We start from the raw sequence: 22,717 nt of genomic DNA, 5'->3' as shown, positions 1-22,717 counted from the left end.
GCCATCCGGCAGAGACCCATGCTAGAGCTCCTAGGATGATTACCACTCCAGCCATATACTGTTGTACTCACTGTCACTTTTGTACTCCCCCATATTCATGTATTCATGTATCCATGTACTCATGTACCCCATTTTGACTAGTAGCATTAGCTTCCCACTCTCCCTAGTTGCTGCTTCTGGATGCTCCCTACTGATGTATTGTAGGGCTAGATACTTACCTTCAGTTCTTTCTTTTCTTTTCCAGACAGTGTATCAGATGTCACATGGTTGTAACTTTGGTCTCATAGGTCACTTTGGCCTTTTGAAGACGTTAATATAACATTTCATTTCTCATGACAGGAGATCAACTGGATCATCCGGTTAGATCTACTCTACACATACTCCAGACATGGGTGTCTTCGTCACAGATTGGTAAGAAGTGGGAGTTCTACAAAGATCACTTCTTGAGACTCTCCGAGGATGGATTCTTTAAGATCTTAGGATACATACAGTTACACATGTCACATGCTATGCGTATCACGATCGGCCAGCTCAGGGTATCCTCCCACCGCCTTAAAGTAGAGACTGGCAGAGCTGAGGATATTCCACATGAGGAGAGGACATGCACAGTATGCACCACAGGAGTAGTAGAGGATGAGGCCCATTATATGTTGAGTTGCCCTGCCTACTACGAGATAAGGGGGAGATTCCACCGCCTCTTCCGAGAGGGATTTGGACCACTCACACAGGTGATACAGTTTGAGGATCAGAGGTGCTTGAGCATGTACTTGATGGAGTTTAGACAACACAGGGACGTAGTGTTGAGGCAGCAAGCTAAGAGACAGCCCTGGCTCCGACGGGACACCTCACAGAGAGCCATTACAGATCTCTTTGTGGTACACACATCCACATCGGAATTCAATTCCGCCCAATAGTTCCTCTACTACATCATAGCTCGATCCATTCTCTGCGAGCCAGATGTCCCCGACCCAGAGCATCAGGTCCCTCCACCACACAGAGACAGATTCATGAGGTTTCCACCAACATGACATGCTCCCATCATACAGGCATGACATTCACTCCACCATCAGATCGGTTCTGGCCGAGGCGGGTACCGTCATTAGCTGATCACAGCATATCTCACTCTACACAAGATCATCTGTTGATCGCATGTACTGTCAGATGTTTTCATCTTTCAGTTTTCTATGGCTCAGTATATCCATGGTACCATTGTATTACTTTTGGTCTTCCGTAGACATTAATATAACTTTCTTTCTTTCTCCCTCCACACCCCCCCCCCCGCCCCACCTTCCAAGTCAGGTGCTTATTGCTTTTGGGGTTTTTATCTGTGGCAAGTTTCAGCATCTTATGGTCTTGAACCCCTAGGAGGACTCCACGGCAGGCGCTCCATCATCTCCAACCAAGGCTATCGTCCCTTGCCTCTCCTTTTTTGAAGAGGATCTCCAAACGCTTCAACAGTTGCTTCTTTGGAGGCCTCCACCTTGGTATGCAAGATTGTGGGTAGCCGCTTGGCATGCACACAGTTTAGGGATTTGTTGCAGGCAAGCCTTCTCGACGCGCCTAGAAAGACCAGTGGCATTCATTCTCTAGGGCATGGCTACTACGAGGTTGAGTTTGATTCATCTGCAGCTCTCGACAAAGTCATGCAGGTGAGCCCCGTCGCACTGCATACGGCCCAAGTCTTCTTGTGCGAGTTGGCAGCACGGCTTCAACCCGATGTCCGACCTTTTGGCTAGCGTCTCAGGCTTTCCTGGGAGACAGTCTGCTTTCCATTTCTTAGGAAGGAATGCCTTCCTCTCCTCCCAGTGATAGGTGGTGCTATCAGGAGGATGATGGAATCCCCCCCCCCCCCCCTCGCCACTTGAATTCTTGCACGGATGGCTGGGATTCCATCCCTTCGTATCTATATCGCCTCCCCAGACTGAGTGCCTCACACCATTTCGCTCCCTAGTCTACAAGGGGGACCCGATTTTGCAACGAGTTGAGTACTCTAGACTCCCAAGCCAATGTTTCATCCGTCGCCAGATGAAACACCTTGCTAGAGTCTGCCCTTGTCAACAGTCCCGGAGGCCGCCTCCAATTGTCCCCACCCCCCTGGCCCCAATTTAGACCCTCCCCATGGGGAGTGGGCGGGACACAGGCCCCCATGTACCAAAAACGGACTAGGGCATGCCATAGAGCTTTTGCATTATCTACACGACCTATGTATTACTGATGTGCTTACCCGCTGTGAGGTGAAAACAAGAAAAAAGACCATGCCTCCCAAACTTTGATACAACAACTACAAAAGGGGGCACCACCAGCCACCGGCTGGAACACTTCTCACTGTTCACCACACCACCCACACCATAAAACTTTGGGAAATCCAGTCCCATCTTCATCACACTTCAAATAAACTCAGCAATTACACCAAAAACCAAGACTCTGGCTTGGATTTACTGCCAAGGGAATTCACCCTTGCGTCTGACAGCCAAGCCTCAGTCTCCCGGTCTCTGCTCCTCTTGGCAAAACTGTTGTCCTTCCTTCACGGCTTCATTGCCAACCACCTCTTGTCTCACTGCTTCCAGCTCTGCACAGTCAGCTGTCGTAGGCGAGTCCCACCTGTCTCCAGCCCACACATCACCTCTACTGTCTTCGCCTGCAGCCACAGCTCCTTCAACGTCCAGCTTCCCTCTTTAGCTGTCCAAAGTCAGCTCTGCGCCAGCCTCTCTGTCTGGTATCCTTACCAGCAGCTGCACCAACCACACAGCCCTTCACCTCCCAAACTCTGATACAACAACTACAAAAGGGGGCACCATCAGCCACCGACTGGAACACTTCTCACTGTTCACCACACCACCCACACCATAAAACTTTGGGAAATCCAGTCCCATCTTCATCACACTTCAAATAAACTCAGCAATTACACCAAAAACCAAGACTCTGGCTTGGATTTACTGCCAAGGGAATTCACCCTTGCATCTGACAACCAAGCCTCAGTCTCCTGGTCTCTGCTTCTCTTGGCAAAACTGCTGTCCTTCCTTCACGGCTTCACTGCCAGCCACCTCTTGTCTCAATGCTTCCAGCTCTGCACAGTCAGATGTCGTAGGCGAGTCCCACCTGTCTCCAGCCCACACATCACCTCTATTGTCTTCGCCTGCAGCCACAGCTCCCTCAACGTCCAGCTTCCCTCTTCAGTTGTCCTTAGTCAACTCTGCGCCAGCCTCTCTGTCTGGTATCCTTACCAGCAGCTACACCAACCACACAAAAACCGGCCACTTCTCTCTCTTGAGAGGGCGCCCCACCAGCAACCCCCGACTTCCCTAGCCCGTCGCCTGTGTGTGTCGTGACCAGCAGCCTCTGTAGCTCTCTTCTCTGTTGGCTCTCTGCACACGCTGTCCACCAGCGCTTCACCAAGGCGACTTCACCAAGGCCGTCGCCAGCCCTCCAACGCGCTGTCCTAGGCGGCTCCCTCTGCAGGTGGTCCACCTCCCGGCGGCCTCAAACCCAGAGCCCGTCGACGTTGCCAGCCATCTCCAGCACCTGCAGCAGCTAACCCAAGGCGCTCTCCACACTGTCAGTAGCCCTCTCTTTGCTGCATCGCGGCTGTGCCAGCAACCCTCCGTCCGGCTCTACTCCAGCCCCTCTCTCACAAGGCAGCAACCACACTGTCTGTTTGCTCTCCACGATCCCAGAGAGTCTCCCTTCCCCCCTAGCTCTCCCACGCTGGTCAGAGAAGAGTCTTCTCGTACAAGGCGGCAACTCCACCTTCTCTTCCCGACTCACCAGCCTCAGTTACCCATCTAGGCGGCTCCCCCAGCTACAGTGCCTAGCCTTGTCATCGCCTGCAGCCCAGCTCTCCCACGCACACCAGAGCGCCTGCAGCTGCGCCTAGCCACGCACAAACAAAAGGCCACCTTCCTAGCGCTGCGCCCCAGGCTATCTCTCGCATAAGGCGGCTACCACTTCTCCTACGCCTGTGTCTGCAGAATCACCCGAGAGCCTCATCCTGGCACACGACGGCTACCTCCTTTCAAAAAACCCCGACTCGCCCTTCGCCAACCTTCCAGAGGCGACTCTCTGGCAGCAATATAAACCTCCACGTGGTCCTTCAAGCTGGCCACTTTGATTGATATTTATTATTTTATTTTCCTCTAAAGCATCAATAATGGCCACAATACTAAAAAGGCCCCTTGCTTCCTCATGCTTCAGGTGAACATACTGCGCCCACGACTTTCCTTCCAGTGCAATATCTGCCCACAGCTCGTAATCAGCAGCATCATAACTTACCAAAACCCAACCATTCCCCAAGCTCTGCCCACGTCATCACATACTTGCTAAAAATGGAGCGCCATCTCAGCATCCAGAATCAGCCCATATTGACCAACCATCATCACATTCGGGGTTCCCGTAACACTTTCACATGCAAGCATCACCAAGAGCTCGTAAAAAAAACATAAAACCACCCTCTCTGTACATTTGCCAGGGCATTCAGGGCAAAGCTTTTTCACCTGCCATGCATCCCATATGTACACAAGCCCAAAACACTTCTCAGATTTTTGCCTGACATACTTTGCCAACCCCCCAGCCTGCTAGAGCATTCATGCTCAGCAGAAAACAAGAACTTGCATTCATATTCCTGGATCAAACGGCCAAAGTTGTATCACCCAACTTAACATCATAGCATACCACATTCACCCACCTGGGTCAAAGAGCATCCTTTTAAATTCACCATGCCAGCATAAAGGCTCTTGAAAGAACATGGACTGATCAATACACTGCCACCACTTGAGAAGATGAGCACCCTCAACATCTGCATGCAAACCATGTCCAAAACGCATAGACCACCATTCAACTTTAACATCCAAGAGTACCTGTTTTGACTTGAGCCAATCTCTAGCATCACTCTTCAAAAAGATCCTCAAAAGTTTCAACACCTGCTCTTCATTATCAACAAGGTTGCTAATGCACGCAACCTCGAACCTCTCAAGAAAATCTGCTACATCTTCATTAGAACCACCAGAAAACTCCGGATACGACATCATTTTTATCCCTTTCACCTTCAGACCAAGAAAAACACTGGAAACACCTTCCTTCAATCTCTTACTCTGGGGCATACACCCTTGTAGTAGGCAAGAGATATATACCTGAGCTCTCCTCGGTGGGGGCACCAGAAAGCATGTGAGGTGAAAACAAGAAAAAAGACCATGCCTCTATAGCCCTTCACCCCCCAAACTTTGATACAACAACTACAAAAGGGGGTACCACCAGCCACCGGCTGGAACACTTCTCACTGTTCACCACACCCACACCATAAGACTTTGGGAAATCCAGTCCCATCTTCATCACACTTCAAATAAACTCAGCAATTACACCAAAAATCAAGACTCTGGCTTGGATTTACTGCCAAGGGAATTCACCCTTGCGTCTGACAACCAAGCCTCAGTCTCCCGGTCTCTGCTCCTCTTGGCAAAACTGCTGTCCTTCCTTCACGGCTTCACTGCCAGCCACCTCTTGTCTCAGTGCTTCCAGCTCTGCACAGTCAGGTGTCGTAGGCGAGTCCCACCTGTCTCCAGCCCACACATCACCTCTACTGTCTTCGCCTGCAGCCACAGCTCCCTCAACGTCCAGCTTCCCTCTTCAGCTGTCCTCAGTCAGCTCTGCGCCAGCCTCTCTGTCTGGTATCCTTACCAGCAGCTGCACCAACCACACAAAAACCGGCCACTTCTCTCTCTTCAGAGGGCGCCCCACCAGCAACCCCCGACTTCCCCAGCCCGTCGCCTCTGTGTGTCGTGACCAACAGCCTCTGCAGCTCTCTTCTCTGTTGGCTCTCTACACACGCTGTCCACCAGCGCTTCACCAAGGCGACTTCACCAAGGCCGTCGCCAGCCCTCCAACGCGTTGTCCTAGGCAGCTCCCTCTGTAGGTGGTCCACCTCCCGGCGGCCTCAAACCCAGAGCCCGTCGACGTTGCCAGCCATCTCCAGCACCTGCAGCAGCTAACCCAAGGCGCTCTCCACACTGTCAGTAGCCCTCTCTCTGCTGCATCGCGGCTGTGCCAGCCACCCTCCGTCCGGCTCCACTCCAGCCCCTCTCTCACAAGGCAGCAACCACACTGTCTGTTTGCTCTCCACGATCCCAGAGAGTCTCCCTTCCCCCCTAGCTCTCCCACACTCGTCAGAGAAGAGTCTTCTCGTACAAGGCGGCAACTGCACCTTCTCTTCCCGACTCATCTAGGCGGCTCCCCCAGCTACAGTGCCTAGCCTTGTCATCGCCTGCAGCCCAGCTCTCCCACGCACACCAGAGCGCCAGCAGCTGCGCCTAGCCACGAACAAACAAAAGGCCACCTTCCTAGCGCTGCGCCCCAGGCTATCTCTCCCATAAGGCGGCTACCACTTCTCCTACGCCTGTGTCTGCAGAATCACCCGAGAGCCTCATCCTGGCACACGACGGCTACCTCCTTTCAAAAAACCCCGACTCGCCCTTCGCCAACCTTCCAGAGGCGACTCTCTGGCAGCAATATAAACCTCCACGTGGTCCTTCAAGCTGGCCACTTTGATTGATATTTATTATTTTATTTTCCTCCAAAGCATCAATAATAGCCACAATACTAAAAAGGCCCCTTGCTTCCTCATGCTTCAGGTGAACATACTGCGCCCACGACTTTCCTTCCAGTGCAATATCTGCCCACAGCTCGTAATCAGCAGCATCATAACTTACCAAAACCCAACCATTCCCCAAGCTCTGCCAACCTCATCACATACTTGCTAAAAATGGAGCGCCATCTCAGCATCCAGAATCAGCCCATATTGACCAACCATCATCACATTCGGGGTTCCCGTAACACTTTCACATGCAAGCATCACCAAGAGCTCGTAAAAAAAAACATAAAACCACCCTCTCTGTACATTTGCCAGGGCATTCAGGGCAAAGCTTTTTCACCTGCCATGCATCCCATATGTACACAAGCCCAAAACACTTCTCAGATTTTTGCCTGACATACTTTGCCAACCCCCCAGCCTGCTAGAGCATTCATGCTCAGCAGAAAACAAGAACTTGCATTCATATTCCTGGATCAAACGGCCAAAGTTGTATCACCCAACTTAACATCATAGCATACCACATTCACCCACCTGGGTCAAAGAGCATCCTTTTAAATTCACCATGCCAGCATAAAGGCTCTTGAAAGAACATGGACTGATCAATACACTGCCACCACTTGAGAAGATGAGCACCCTCAACATCTGCATGCAAACCATGTCCAAAACGCATAGACCACCATTCAACTTTAACATCCAAGAGTACCTGTTTTGACTTGAGCCAATCTCTAGCATCACTCTTCAAAAAGATCCTCAAAAGTTTCAACACCTGCTCTTCATTATCAACAAGGTTGCTAATGCACGCAACCTCGAACCTCTCAAGAAAATCTGCTACATCTTCATTAGAACCACCAGAAAACTCCGGATACGACATCATTTTTATCCCTTTCACCTTCAGACCAAGAAAAACACTGGAAACACCTTCCTTCAATCTCTTACTCTGGGGCATACACCCTTGTAGTAGGCAAGAGATATACCTGAGCTCTCCTCGGTGGGGGCACCAGAAAGCATGTGAGGTGCAAACAAGAAAAAAGACCATGCCTCTATAGCCCTTCACCTCCCAAACTTTGATACAACAACTACAAAAGGGGGTACCACCAGCCACCGGCTGGAACACTTCTCACTGTTCACCACACCACCCACACCATAAAACTTTGGGAAATCCAGTCCTATCTTCATCACACTTCAAATAAACTCAGCAATTACACCAAGAATCAAGACTCTGGCTTGGATTTACTGCCAAGGGAATTCACCCTTGCCTCTGACAACCAAGCCTCAGTCTCCCGGTCTCTGCTCCTCTTGGCAAAACTGCTGTCCTTCCTTCACGGCTTCACTGCCAGCCACCTCTTGTCTCAGTGCTTCCAGCTCTGCACAATCAGGTGTCGTAGGCGAGTCCCACCTGTCTCCAGCCCACACATCACCTCTACTGTCTTCGCCTGCAGCCCACAGCTCCCTCAACGTCCAGCTTCCCTCTTCAGCTGTCCTCAGTCAGCTCTGCTCCAGCCTCTCTGTCTGGTATCCTTACCAGCAGCTGCACCAACCACACAAAAACCGGCCACTTCTCTCTCTTCAGAGGGCGCCCCACCAGCAACCCCCGACTTCCCCAGCCCGTCGCCTCTATGTGTCGTGACCAGCAGCCTCTGCAGCTCTCTTCTCTGTTGGCTCTCTGCACACGCTGTCCACAGGCGACTTCACCAAGGCGACTTCACCAAGGCCGTCGCCAGCCCTCCAACGCGTTGTCCTAGGCAGCTCCCTCTGCAGGTGGTCCACCTCCCGGCGGCCTCAAACCCAGAGCCCGTCGACGTTGCCAGCCATCTCCAGCACCTGCAGCAGCTAACCCAAGGCGCTCTCCACACTGTCAGTAGCCCTCTCTTTGCTGCATCGCGGCTGTGCCAGCCACCCTCCGTCCGGCTCCACTCCAGCCCCTCTCTCACAAGGCAGCAACCACACTGTCTGTTTGCTCTCCATGATCCCAGAGAGTCTCCCTTCCCCCCTAGCTCTCCCACGCTGGTCAGAGAAGAGTCTTCTCGTACAAGGCGGCAACTCCACCTTCTCTTCCCGACTCACCAGCCTCAGTTACCCATCTAGGCGGCTCCCCCAGCTACAGTGCCTAGCCTTGTCATCGCCTGCAGTCCAGCTCTCCCACGCACACCAGAGCGCCAGCAGCTGCGCCTAGCCACGCACAAACAAAAGGCCACCTTCCTAGCGCTGCGCCCCAGGCTATCTCTCCCATAAGGCGGCTACCACTTCTCCTACGCCTGTGTCTGCAGAATCACCCGAGAGCCTCATCCTGGCACACGACGGCTACCTCCTTTCAAAAAACCCCGACTCGCCCTTCGCCAACCTTCCAGAGGCGACTCTCTGGCAGCAATATAAACCTCCACGTGCTCCTTCAAGCTGGCCACTTTGATTGATATTTATTATTTTATTTTCCTCTTAAGCATCAATAATGGCCACAATACTAAAAAGGCCCCTTGCTTCCTCATGCTTCAGGTGAACATACTGCGCCCACGACTTTCCTTCCAGTGCAATATCTGCCCACAGCTCGTAATCAGCAGCATCATAACTTACCAAAACCCAACCATTCCCCAAGCTCTGCCAACCTCATCACATACTTGCTAAAAATGGAGCGCCATCTCAGCATCCAGAATCAGCCCATATTGACCAACCATCATCACATTCGGGGTTCCCGTAACACTTTCACATGCAAGCATCACCAAGAGCTCGTAAAAAAAAACATAAAACCGCCCTCTCTGTACATTTGCCAGGGCATTCAGGGCAAAGCTTTTTCACCTGCCATGCATCCCATATGTACACAAGCCCAAAACACTTCTCAGATTTTTGCCTGACATACTTTGCCAACCCCCCAGCCTGCTAGAGCATTCATGCTCAGCAGAAAACAAGAACTTGCATTCATATTCCTGGATCAAACGGCCTAAGTTGTATCACCCAACTTAACATCATAGCATACCACATTCACCCACCTGGGTCAAAGAGCATCCTTTTAAATTCACCATGCCAGCATAAAGGCTCTTGAAAGAACATGGACTGATCAATACACTGCCACCACTTGAGAAGATGAGCGCCCTCAACATCTGCATGCAAACCATGTCCAAAACGCATAGACCACCATTCAACTTTAACATCCAAGAGTACCTGTTTTGACTTGAGCCAATCTCTAGCATCACTCTTCAAAAAGATCCTCAAAAGTTTCAACACCTGCTCTTCATTATCAACAAGGTTGCTAATGCACGCAACCTCGAACCTCTCAAGAAAATCTGCTACATCTTCATTAGAACCACCAGAAAACTCCGGATACGACATCATTTTTATCCCTTTCACCTTCAGACCAAGAAAAACACTGGAAACACCTTCCTTCAATCTCTTACTCTGGGGCATACACCCTGGTAGTAGGCAAGAGATATATACCTGAGCTCTCCTCGGTGGGGGCACCAGAAAGCATGTGAGGTGAAAACAAGAAAAAAGACCATGCCTCTATAGCCCTTCACCTCCCAAACTTTGATACAACAACTACAAAAGGGGGTACCACCAGCCACCGGCTGGAACACTTCTCACTGTTCACCACACCACCCACACCATAAAACTTTGGGAAATCCAGTCCCATCTTCATCACACTTCAAATAAACTCAGCAATGACACCAAAAATCAAGACTCTGGCTTGGATTTACTGCCAAGGGAATTCACCCTTGCGTCTGACAACCAAGCCTCAGTCTCCCGGTCTCTGCTCCTCTTGGCAAAACTGTTGTCCTTCCTTCACGGCTTCACTGCCAGCCACCTCTTGTCTCAGTGCTTCCAGCTCTGCACAGTCAGGTGTCGTAGGCGAGTCCCACCTGTCTCCAGCCCACACATCACCTCTACTGTCTTCGCCTGCAGCCACAGCTCCCTCAACGTCCAGCTTCCCTCTTCAGCTGTCCTCAGTCAGCTCTGCGCCAGCCTCTCTGTCTGGTATCCTTACCAGCAGAGCTGCACCAACCACACAAAAACCGGCCACTTCTCTCTCTTCAGAGGGCGCCCCACCAACAACCCCCGACTTCCCCAGCCCGTTGCCTTTGTGTGTCGTGACCAGCAGCCTCTGCAGCTCTCTTCTCTGTTGGCTCTCTGCACACGCTATCCACCAGCGCTTCACCAAGGCGACTTCACCAAGGCCGTCGCCAGCCCTCCAACGCGCTGTCCTAGGCGGCTCCCTCTGCAGGTGGTCCACCTCCCGGCGGCCTCAAACCCAGAGCCCGTCGACGTTGCCAGCCATCTCCAGCACCTGCAGCAGCTAACCCAAGGCGCTCTCCACACTGTCAGTAGCCCTCTCTTTGCTGCATCGCGGCTGTGCCAGCAACCCTCCGTCCGGCTCTACTCCAGCCCCTCTCTCACAAGGCAGCAACCACACTGTCTGTTTGCTCTCCACGATCCCAGAGAGTCTCCCTTCCCCCCTAGCTCTCCCACGCTGGTCAGAGAAGAGTCTTCTCGTACAAGGCGGCAACTCCACCTTCTCTTCCCGACTCACCAGCCTCAGTTACCCATCTAGGCGGCTCCCCCAGCTACAGTGCCTAGCCTTGTCATCGCCTGCAGCCCAGCTCTCCCACGCACACCAGAGCGCCTGCAGCTGCGCCTAGCCACGCACAAACAAAAGGCCACCTTCCTAGCGCTGCGCCCCAGGCTATCTCTCGCATAAGGCGGCTACCACTTCTCCTACGCCTGTGTCTGCAGAATCACCCGAGAGCCTCATCCTGGCACACGACGGCTACCTCCTTTCAAAAAACCCCGACTCGCCCTTCGCCAACCTTCCAGAGGCGACTCTCTGGCAGCAATATAAACCTCCACGTGGTCCTTCAAGCTGGCCACTTTGATTGATATTTATTATTTTATTTTCCTCTAAAGCATCAATAATGGCCACAATACTAAAAAGGCCCCTTGCTTCCTCATGCTTCAGGTGAACATACTGCGCCCACGACTTTCCTTCCAGTGCAATATCTGCCCACAGCTCGTAATCAGCAGCATCATAACTTACCAAAACCCAACCATTCCCCAAGCTCTGCCAACCTCATCACATACTTGCTAAAAATGGAGCGCCATCTCAGCATCCAGAATCAGCCCATATTGACCAACCATCATCACATTCGGGGTTCCCGTAACACTTTCACATGCAAGCATCACCAAGAGCTCGTAAAAAAAAACATAAAACCACCCTCTCTGTACATTTGCCAGGGCATTCAGGGCAAAGCTTTTTCACCTGCCATGCATCCCATATGTACACAAGCCCAAAACACTTCTCAGATTTTTGCCTGACATACTTTGCCAACCCCCCAGCCTGCTAGAGCATTCATGCTCAGCAGAAAACAAGAACTTGCATTCATATTCCTGGATCAAACGGCCAAAGTTGTATCACTCAACTTAACATCATAGCATACCACATTCACCCACCTGGGTCAAAGAGCATCCTTTTAAATTCACCATGCCAGCATAAAGGCTCTTGAAAGAACATGGACTGATCAATACACTGCCACCACTTGAGAAGATGAGCACCCTCAACATCTGCATGCAAACCATGTCCAAAACGCATAGACCACCATTCAACTTTAACATCCAAGAGTACCTGTTTTGACTTGAGCCAATCTCTAGCATCACTCTTCAAAAAGATCCTCAAAAGTTTCAACACCTGCTCTTCATTATCAACAAGGTTGCTAATGCACGCAACCTCGAACCTCTCAAGAAAATCTGCTACATCTTCATTAGAACCACCAGAAAACTCCGGATACGACATCATTTTTATCCCTTTCACCTTCAGACCAAGAAAAACACTGGAAACACCTTCCTTCAATCTCTTACTCTGGGGCATACACCCTGGTAGTAGGCAAGAGATATATACCTTAGCTCTCCTCGGTGAGGGCACCAGAAAGCATGTGAGGTGAAAACAAGAAAAAAGACCATGCCTCTATAGCCCTTCACCTCCCAAACTTTGATACAACAACTACAAAAGGGGGTACCACCAGCCACCGGCTGGAACACTTCTCACTGTTCACCACACCACCCACACCATAAAACTTTGGGAAATCCAGTCCCATCTTCATCACACTTCAAATAAACTCAGCAATGACACCAAAAATCAAGACTCTGGCTTGGATTTACTGCCAAGGGAATTCACCCTTGCGTCTGACAACCAAGCCTCAGTCTCCCGGTCTCTGCTCCTCTTGGCAAAACTGCTGTCCTTCCTTCACGGCTTCATTGCCAGCCACCTCTTGTCTCAGTGCTTCCAGCTCTGCACAATCAGGTGTCGTAGGCGAGTCCCACCTGTCTCCAGCCCACACATCACCTCTACTGTCTTCGCTTGCAGCCACAGCTCCCTCAACGTCCAGCTTCCCTCTTCAGCTGTCCTCAGTCAGCTCTGCGCCAGCCTCTCTGTCTGGTATCCTTAGCAGCAGCTGCACCAACCACACAAAAACCGGCCACTTCTCTCTCTTCAGAGGGCGCCCCACTAACAACCCCCGACTTCCCCAGCCCGTTGCCTCTGTGTGTCGTGACCAGCAGCCTCTGCAACTCTCTTCTCTGTTGGCTCTCTGCACACGCTATCCACCAGCGCTTCACCAAGGCGACTTCACCAAGGCCGTCGCCAGCCCTCCAACGCGCTGTCCTAGGCGGCTCCCTCTGTAGGTGGTCCACCTCCCGGCGGCCTCAAACCCAGAGCTTGTCGACGTTGCCAGCCATCTCCAGCACCTGCAGCAGCTTCTCGTACAAGGCGGCAACTCCACCTTCTCTTCCCGACTCACCGGCCTCAGTAACCCATCTAGGCGGCTCTCCCAGCTACAGCGCCTAGCCTTCTCATCGCCTGCAACCCAGCTCTCCCACGCACACCAAAGCGCCTGCAGAGCTGCACCTAGCCACGCACAAACAAAAGGCCACCTTCCTAGTGCTGCGCCCCAGGCTATCTCTCCCATAAGGCGGCTACCACTTCTCCTACGCCTGTGTCTACAGAATCACCCGAGAGCCTCATCCTAGCACACGGCGGTACCTCCTTTCAAAAAACCCCGACTCGCTCTTCGCCAACCTTCCAGAGGCGACTCTCTGGCAGCAATATAAACCTCCACGTGGTCCTTCAAGCTGGCCACTTTGATTGATATTTATTATTTTATTTTCCTCTAAAGCCTCAATAATGGCCACAATACTAAAAAGGCCCCTTGCTTCCTCATGCTTCAGGTGAACATACTGCGCCCACGACTTTCCTTCCAGTGCAATATCTGCCCACAGCTCGTAATCAGCAGCATCATAACTTACCAAAACCCGACCATTCCCCAAGCTCTGCCAACCTCATCACATACTGGCTAAAAAGGAGCGCCATCTCAGCATCCAGAATCAGCCCATATTGACCAACCATCATCACATTCGGGGTTCCCGTAACACTTTCACATGCGGGCATCACCAAGAGCTCGTTAAAAAAAAACATAAAACCACCCACTCTGTACATTTTTGCCAGGGCATTCAGGGCAAAGCTTTTTCACCTGCCATGCATCCCATATGTACACAAGCCCAAAACACTTCTCAGATTTTTGCCTGACACCACCTCTGGCCTTTGGCTTGGATGGAGTTGGGCGGCTCCGTCCTTAAGGATCAGGCAAGGGAGATGCTGTCCTCCAACGTGGAGGTGCTTCTTTTTGTGTTTCTTTAGGTTTCAGTGGCAGTACCATCTTCCCCCTTCTACAGATACTTGCATTGTGACTAATGGAGTCTAGAGTATGCATAGTCTAGGGCTCGAACAGAGTGGACCACATGGAGGCCAAGATATATGCCCATTTGGCATAGCTCCGCCCTAGGACCAACAGCGACTACTCTCCATCGAAACTCATGCCCAAGACTCTTGGAGTGGAGGGCAGTTCCGATAGATCTACTCCCCAACGCTCTTAGCTATGTGGATTGTCTCATGGAACATCCAGGGTTTGGGGGGCCCACATTGCTTCCAGAGGCGTGGTGTCCTTAGAGAGGAGCTCCATTGAGTGGCTATTGGTGGACCCACTGACATTCTCTTCTTACAAGAGAGCCATCTTTCAGAGGGACGGACCCGTGACTGCGGCAAGATCTTGCAAGGCAAGAGTCACACCTTCGAGTCCCACTCTTTTGGCCCCTCCGGGAGACAGGGTGGAGTATGCATTTTCGTCAGTGAGCAACTTTTGCCGGTAATGGTCGACTCAAGAACCATTGTCACTAGATGGGCTCAGTGGGTAATCATTAGGATACTAGAGAACAATGTAGGCTTCTTAAATGTCTATGCGCCGAACGCGGCAGCAGGTAGAGCCACCTTTTGGAGTACAGTCCGTCAATCCCTATCACGCAGGCAGATTTCTGGTGTATGGGTGGTGACTTTAACATGCTAGAGGCAACTGATGATAGACTCGGAGGTGGCATGGCTACTATATCAGGTACAGAGTACTCGGCATGGAAGGAGTTGATTTTGGCTCTCATGGGATAGGACCCTTGCATCTTCTAGAGTTTGGACGTAGTTCCGGGAGTGTGTTTCTCCAAATCTAACAAGAGGAATACTTGCCCTAACTTATCTAGACTCAATCGGTTCTATGTTGATGTGTGGCTTGTGGGCGTGGCAGCATGATTGGTATTTTGGCTGGCACTACTTATTCCGACCACACACTAGTTATTCTCTTCTTGGATGACCCCCGGAGACAGGACAGACAAGTGAGTACCCGGATTCCAGATAGCCTCATTCAAGGCCCAGGGATCTGTAGTAGTAGGACAGAGGGGATTTGGGAGAGGCTTGATTTTCACTCAAGAGTAGCCGCAGGAGCCGTGGATGTAGGCCTTAGCAAGATTAGTAGTCTTTTACAAGAGGCGGCACAGAGCAGATTGGTTGGCTTCCGAGAGCAAGAGAGGAGTATTCGTCGCAGGGGTCTTGCCTCTCTACAATGGCTCCAGGAGAGTGCACCAAATAACCCGTGCATTGAGAGTTAGCTGGCTGCCGCCTGTACAGCGCTCAGGTCCATAGATGAGCGGCGGGTGGAGTAGAGATACCATGATAGAGCCTCTTTTTAGACACACACGGGAGAGAGGGTCACAAGAGATTTCTTTGAGATTGTAGGCCTAGACAAACGGAGAGAGGGTATCCGCAGGTTGCGAAGCCTGGATGGTTCCATTGTTACAAACCCCTCACATGTGAGATCCATCGCCACAGATTTCTTCAATACTCTTCTCACCAGTGCCCCCATTTCCTCACAGGTGTGTTGGATGCGCGTGAGCGGGTGTGGCAGCACATGAGAGAGGTGGTCCCTCACTAACGACTTTCCTCCTAACCCCCTTCACATCTAAGGAGTTGGTAGAGGATATGATAGCATTACCTAGGGGCAAATGCCCGAGAGAGGATGGTATTCCAGCCTCCTTATTTCTGTGGCACTTGGATCTCATTGAAGGCGGCCAGAGTGAGCTGGAACCCAGGAAAACAACTATGAGGGTGGAGCATTGATTTCTAACAAATGGATTGTGTAGCTCATAGCATGCCAAAGGGAGCACCAGGTCAGGGCAGAAGCGTCCCTTGAGTTCCTGTATATCATTTCTATTCTCTAGAATAAAATGGCTTCCTTTTTTGTAGTTTAGAGCAGGCATGAATCCATGTAGAGAATTGTTATTGAAAATTCTTGGTGGATGGAAGTTGTCTACTCATGCATGTTTTTACTAGTAAAGTTTCGAAGTTAGAGAATGGCCTTCAAATTATTGCCTGTATTTTACTGTGGTTTTTGTGCAGGTCATCTACAAGAAACTGCTGGGCTTGAAACCTCATCTGGATGATCTTAATGATCTACAGCCACAGCTTGCCAGAAGCTTTCAACAACTTTTAGATTTTGATGGTGATGTTGAAAACACATTTGCCTTAACCTTTCAGGTAAATATTTTTTTTTAGTGTTGCCATTCATCATAAAATATTGAGAGGTAAGTTGTGCAGCTGTTTTTTCAAGTATGGGATCTCCTTAGTAGTATTTCTAAATCCAGGTTTCCTATGATTACTTTGGAGATGTGAAAACTTATGATCTTCAACCTGGTGGAGGTGACATACCAGTGACAAGTCAGAACAGGGAAAAGTAAGTAAACCTGTATTGTTTTGCTATGCCATTACATTCTTTTTGTTTTTGGTTTTCCATTTTTTCAAGGTTCATTGATCTATTGTTGAAGGTTGAATGTAATTTTTTTTTTTTTGGGGGGGAGGGGGGGGGGGGGGGGGGGGGGTGGTTGGAGGGGTGGAGAGGATACAGTAGTAACTTTTATTAACCTCATCAATCTTTATAGTTGATATTTGGAATTTCATATCTACACAAAATAAATTCCCACTTTAAGATCCACAACATTGACAAAGGTATTTTGTCAGGCTCTAGTACTCGGGGGGTTTATAACGTGAAACCCTAGATAGCACGTGCATTTAAGCTATATTACAAAAACCTTTATCTTTGAAGTTTGATATTTTAATCACACCCCTTCACTAAATTTGGAGCTAAAAGAACTTTCCATTCATTATTGGATGAAAGCTATGGTGATTGGGATCAGTGCATGGAAAGAACTTTGCAGACAACATATAAAATGAACTATGGTTCTTTGTTACAGGCTGATTCTGAGGGTGACAATCAAATGTGAGGCTTAAAAAATATCAGAGAACTTAGCACAGTATTCATTCTTTTAGTATTGGCATTTTGTGCTAGTGAACATCCATGAGTAAATATTCCAAATGTTCTGGGAACTAAGCATTCTTTTGTGCATGTTTTTTGAATAATCTTGTGAACTTCCTTTCTTGCCAAGAACTGTTGCTTCCTGGTTAATTTTTACTTTAAAAAGCATGCACAGTATCAAATGTGAGGCTTAAATAATATCAGAGAACTTCGCACAGTATTCATTCTTTAGGATAGTGAACATCCATGAGTAAATATTCCAAATGTTTTGGAAACTGAGCTTTCTTGTGTGCATGCTTTTTGAATCATCTTGTGAACTTCCTTTCTTGCCAAGAACTGTTGCTTCATAGTTAATTTTTACTTTAAAAAGCTTGTAAACTCTTTGAATCAAATTGTAATACAATTCTCTTGCTTGGAAAAAAAAAATCGGCCAGGTACATAGAGCTATATGTAAATTATTTACTGGAAGAATCCATAAAAGACCAGTTCTCAGCCTTCAACAAGGGTTTTCAGCAGGTTCTTCCTCAACATGTCCTTCCATGGTCCTTGGATTTTGCATCACCAAAAGTTAATTCTATGTTGACTGCTGCAGGTATGTGGGGGGCATGCACTTCAACTTTTCCATTACGAAGAGCTGGAATTGCTCATATGTGGACTCCCTCATTTTGATTTTGATGTAAGTTCTTTTGCTTTGAATTATGCAATAAGTCTCTCCTTTGGATATTCAAGTCTCACTTCAAACTTTTTGAGTTCTTCAAAATTCGAATCTATATCAAAAAAGTGTTCACAGTTAAGTGCTGAGCAAGCTTTGTGAATTTGTACTGGCAGGCACTAGAAAAAGTTACTATCTATCATGGAGGTTACACAAGAGACAGTGAAATCATTAAATGGTTTTGGGAATTGGTAAGCTGCAACTAGCTGTATGTCTATCATATCATCATCATTAGCAACATCATCATAGTGATGGATACATGTGCAAATACATCTCCATATCTCATGCGTTTGTGGTGTCATCCTCATCCATCCAGAATATCTAGCGTAGGGGAGTCTATTACTCCGTCAAGAGGCTCACCTTGTCCACCATGAGTGGGGAGTATTCATGTCGTTGGAGAATCTTCCCAATCTAGAGCTGCCATGTGGAAGGCTGCCACCAACCACAAGCCCGTGGATGTATGGTGTTCTGTAGCTGCCCGGCGTGGTCCAAGGTGACTCCAGGTGGTCGAAGTGGTGGGCCGAGGATCGGTGCAATATGTTATCTGGTCCTCCTGGGTGGGTCTATAGGCTCATGTACCTCTCTGGGTTGCCGACTTGTGAGGCCATCCTGTCCTTTTAAAAGCTAGTAATGTTCAGTTGAGGTGTCCCGAGGCTGGACTGTGCTACCTCTGAGGAGTGACTCTCTGTGCCAACTGAGCTCTATCGCAGCATGATCCTAGACAATGGACCAAATCTCTCTCGGAAAGGCAGTGGAATCTCCCCTGCATGCTGGGCATCTGCAAATGTAGTGCTGCTCCGTCTCGACCTTTGTAGAGCAGAGTCTACAAATCCGGTTCTCTCTAGCAATGTCACTCTCCCTCTTGGAGAACTCCAATGCTAACATCGGGAGGTGGTCTCTATCCAAAGTGTACACGTGAAATATGTAGATGATAGCCTGAAACAGTACATGGGATAGTATTGGCTGAGTTTGAGGTGACACTGTTGGCTCTTGATGCGGTACCAAAGGCTTACACCTGATCATGTGTAAAAATATCATCAACTCACTCTCTCTATCCTCCTCTCCAAGAACAGGTCCCCAAAAAGAAGCACCATACATCATAGTAGGCGGCACCAATGTGCCAAAACAACATCTCTAAGGTATTCGGTTCCTGGAAGGGAGCCTAGAAACACTCTCTTCAAACAGGCTTAGGCAGCATATCCCCTCGCTACACGGGCCTAGGCAGCTGGCCGCAAAGGGAAAGATAGGACTGGAGAAAGTAACATTCAAAGTAACTATTTCGACTGCCTTACCATTGTATGAGAAGGAACCCGATATGATGTGTTAAAGAGCATTATCTTGGTCTTACCAAGATTCACTATGAGATTCCTCTCAACAGCATCAAGGTTTCTTTTATCCCTTCTATATAGTCTGATACGAGCACTATATCATCGGCATATAAGAGTACAGGCACCACTGTCTGGGCTAGCTGTGATCCTGTTCCCCCCCAATCAGTTAGTAAAATCAGAAATTTCATCAATGTATAGACCAAAGAGTGTAGGATAGAGAGAACAACCATATTTGACCCCAGTAGTGTTGCAAATAAGATTCTTGCTAAGGCAGTGAGCATCAGATTGCAGCCAATTTTGTTCCGGCTTATAGATGTGATTGTTGCATGTTTTTTTTCATACTTAATAGAAGTCTCTTTCTGAAAATATATATATCTATATATATCACACTTGACATACCCCCGCCCCAGGTGCTCGGACCCACCTGGTCACACTCTCTTTTCCCATGGAGCATCAACCCACGCCCACACCAGGGATGTAGCGCATGACATCAGCCTACACTTGCAAGCCATTGTTTGCCAGGAGCCCATACAATGGTGAGTCATGTGGGGGCTGAGGATGTGATATGGTATGTTGAAGGTGCCCCGGCCATGGCAATCACAGAGTAGTTTCTAATCTTTAGTTTCCACCTATTTGGAGTCAACAGTTGAGTGTGCATATCATCCTCATAAGGAAAAATCACATATGGATGCCAAGTCTGTAAATCTTTGTTGGTCAAATGAGAAAAAGGAGGCCCTAAAATACGTTCACATATGTAATGTGGACAGTCAGTTCCTTATCTCGTAAATTGTTCTTTGCTGCTGCACCTATTTTGCATCTATTTTTACTCAGTAGTGGTTACTTGCTCAAAGTTGCGGAAGGTCTTTTAACACAGGATTTTGCGTTGTCTCAGGTTAAAGATATGCCATTGGAGGAGAAAAAATCGCTTCTGTTTTTCACGACAGGAAATGATAGGGCTCCAGTTGGAGGTTTAGGTAGCCTTCAGTTTATTATACAACGTAATGATGGCGATACTGACAGGTATATGCAGCTTCACCCAACCTTTTCAGGGTCTGTGAGAGCCAATACAGGTTTAAGGCAGCTGCATAAATGTTGAACCACAAACTACATTATTGAGTTTTATTCTCTTGATGGACAGGCTGCCAACATCACATACATGCTTCAATGTCTTGCTATTGCCAGACTACAAGTCTAAGGCAAAGCTAGAGAACAGGTTGAAACTGGCCATTTCTAACTCAACCGGTTTTGGTCTTCAATAAGGACATCACTTGTGTAGAGGTAACCCAAACCGCTTTGTTCGATATTGAATAGACTACTTAGATATGGCCTTACTTTCCAGTTTTGGTGGTGTATGTGTAAATTCACACCAGGTTCAATGAATTGCACCAGACATGATCAAATGCCTCCTTGCTCTCCCAAACCAGGTGAACCCTTGTATTGGGCAGTCTTGGTGTATGGAACACCAAGATCGGCTACTGTCGTCTGGCCAACCCATTGTTTATGGCCCGGCCCGTTCAGATGTCTGCCCTGCCACGAGCTGATAGCATGAAGTCTGACAAATTCAATGAATGACGACCAGTCCGCAGAGAGGGCAGGCTCCAAGACCTTGTGATAACTGGCGGGGCTGGACAGGTTGGTGTTTTTGTGTGTTGTGAACCCACCCTTACTCGTGGTTCTGCGAGCTGCAATGGGAAATCAAGAGAATCAATCTCTATCTCTCCCTCTCTCTCTCTCTCCCCCCCCCTCCATATATCTGCATGTATATACATACGCAAAAAAGAAGTGGGCACACAAATATAAACCCGGTCGCTTGGACAGCAATTAAGTGATCCTTACAAGTATGGAACATCCTCTGATATAGTGTGTCAATTTTCTCAAGTCACTGCAAACTTGACTTACCAACAGCTGCCTTCAGCTTTTTCTGCTGGGTTGCAGTGTACTATTTTTTATTCTTGCCATTTAATACAGGCTATATCCTCTAGCCCATCGCTGTGACAGCAGCCGACATGGAGATTGCTTATTAGATACTTGGTCAATTAAAACTTTGATTTACTGTGCAAGTTGTTTTTGCTCTTTTCAAGGGGTTGGATAAGTGAGTTATGCACTAAACTATCAGCAAGCTAGAACACACGACTAAAACTAGATGCACGACCCAGGTCCTTTCTCCTAGTCAACCAAAGAGAGGAGGTTAGTTGAAAAATGCCTATGATTTAATGTGATCAAATCAATCCTTATTTATTGTCCTATGCAACTTCTTGGTCTTGTTATAAGATTATCCTCTTTGTCAGCTAAGGGGGAAGATTTCTAGAAGTGTTAAATGTGGGAGAAAAGATGTGCCTATACTTAGGGTAGGGCTAATCATAGAGTAGCTCAAAGCTCTGAAAAATGGGGATTGAGTTGCAAATCTAAATTCCTTCTTTTTCCCAAAAAAGAGAATTCTCTTAAGTATGAATAAAAAATTACAAAAAGGGAGATTTCAAACCAAGTAAGGGGGAAATCTCAACCAATTGGGTGCCTTGTGCCGCGAGCAAGGCCCCATATGAGGTCGAGCGAAAAAGATGCCATTCTCTCATAAATTGGCCACATTTCCTCTCTGCGGCTCTCGAAGATCCCTGAATATTGGCCCAAGTGGCCATGAGCGTGTGGATAATATCACACCAGATCCTTTGAATGCACTGGATATCATAAACCAAACTGCCCTCCATGGCCTCGGTGCATCTAGACTTCCAAATGTGCCATGCTGTGATGCTAGCAATAATCTACCATGCAGTGTCCAACCTCTGTGCTAGAGGTACGTAGCCTGACTTTGGCATATCTTGAAGAAGACCCCGCCGACCCATTCCGTGGGTAACCTACATGATCATGTCTTTGTCGTTCCCTTCAAACCTAATTTGCGGGCCCAACTATGTCAACCAAACAATAGCACCAAAACAAATGTAGGCATCTCTCCTCATCCTTCTGCCAAACAAAATCCAAAATCTCGTTGATTTGTGCCAATTAATGGAGGCGCCTGCTGCCAAACACAATGATAGCGTTGGCTAGGCCTCTCCAAGGCCAAAACAAGCCTCTCGGGGATCAGGATGATCACAAAGCCTGCAAATCTCTGAAACCTCCAAGGAGGTCTCTACATCCTGATAGAGAGTGTCTAGGATGCGCACGCGGTACACCCTTCTGGTTCCCTAGTTCCCTAATGCACAAGACAATTGGGCAATGATCTGATTTGGTAGTACCTAGTAAGATGGCAATAGAGCCTCCTCTATCCAACCCCAGTCATCCACATAAAATCTATCCAACCATGCAAAGATGCATCCATCCCTGCTTCTACGGTATGCCATGAGTAGGATAAGGAATTGGGCCTCCTCTAGAAATTATCCTCTGTCCAACAATCCCTGCCATAGAAGAAAAAAACATAAATCTCTCGTAAGAGGCTCTC

The 22,717-nt window shown here is 48.7% G+C and overlaps 1 protein-coding gene across 6 annotated transcripts in view; it reads left to right on the top strand.

The window, feature by feature from the left end:
• LOC147609091 (uncharacterized) overlaps positions 1-21,344 on the top strand; it is a 220,507-nt gene extending 199,163 nt beyond the window's left edge. For 5 of the 6 annotated variants that reach the window (XM_086788806.1, XM_086788804.1, XM_086788802.1 and 2 more), the window contains 8 exons: positions 16,332-16,469; positions 16,577-16,665; positions 17,679-17,760; positions 17,837-17,920; positions 18,073-18,147; positions 20,177-20,304; positions 20,423-20,562; positions 20,655-21,344. In XM_086788806.1, the coding sequence (XP_086644932.1) occupies positions 16,332-16,469; positions 16,577-16,665; positions 17,679-17,760; positions 17,837-17,920; positions 18,073-18,147; positions 20,177-20,304; positions 20,423-20,543 (717 nt within the window). In that variant the 3' untranslated portion in view covers positions 20,544-20,562; positions 20,655-21,344. The remainder of the gene's footprint in view (positions 1-16,331; positions 16,470-16,576; positions 16,666-17,678; positions 17,761-17,836; positions 17,921-18,072; positions 18,148-20,176; positions 20,305-20,422; positions 20,563-20,654) is intronic. The other variant, XM_086788801.1, reaches the window with a different exon arrangement.
• Positions 21,345-22,717: the final 1,373 nt, after the last annotated feature.

Source organism: Cibotium barometz, chromosome 52 (assembly GCF_041138505.1).
Source record: "Cibotium barometz isolate CiBa-2024 chromosome 52, ASM4113850v1, whole genome shotgun sequence".
NCBI classification, from domain to species: Eukaryota; Viridiplantae; Streptophyta; class Polypodiopsida; order Cyatheales; family Cibotiaceae; genus Cibotium; species Cibotium barometz.
This window is presented reverse-complemented; position numbering and strand designations above follow the sequence as displayed.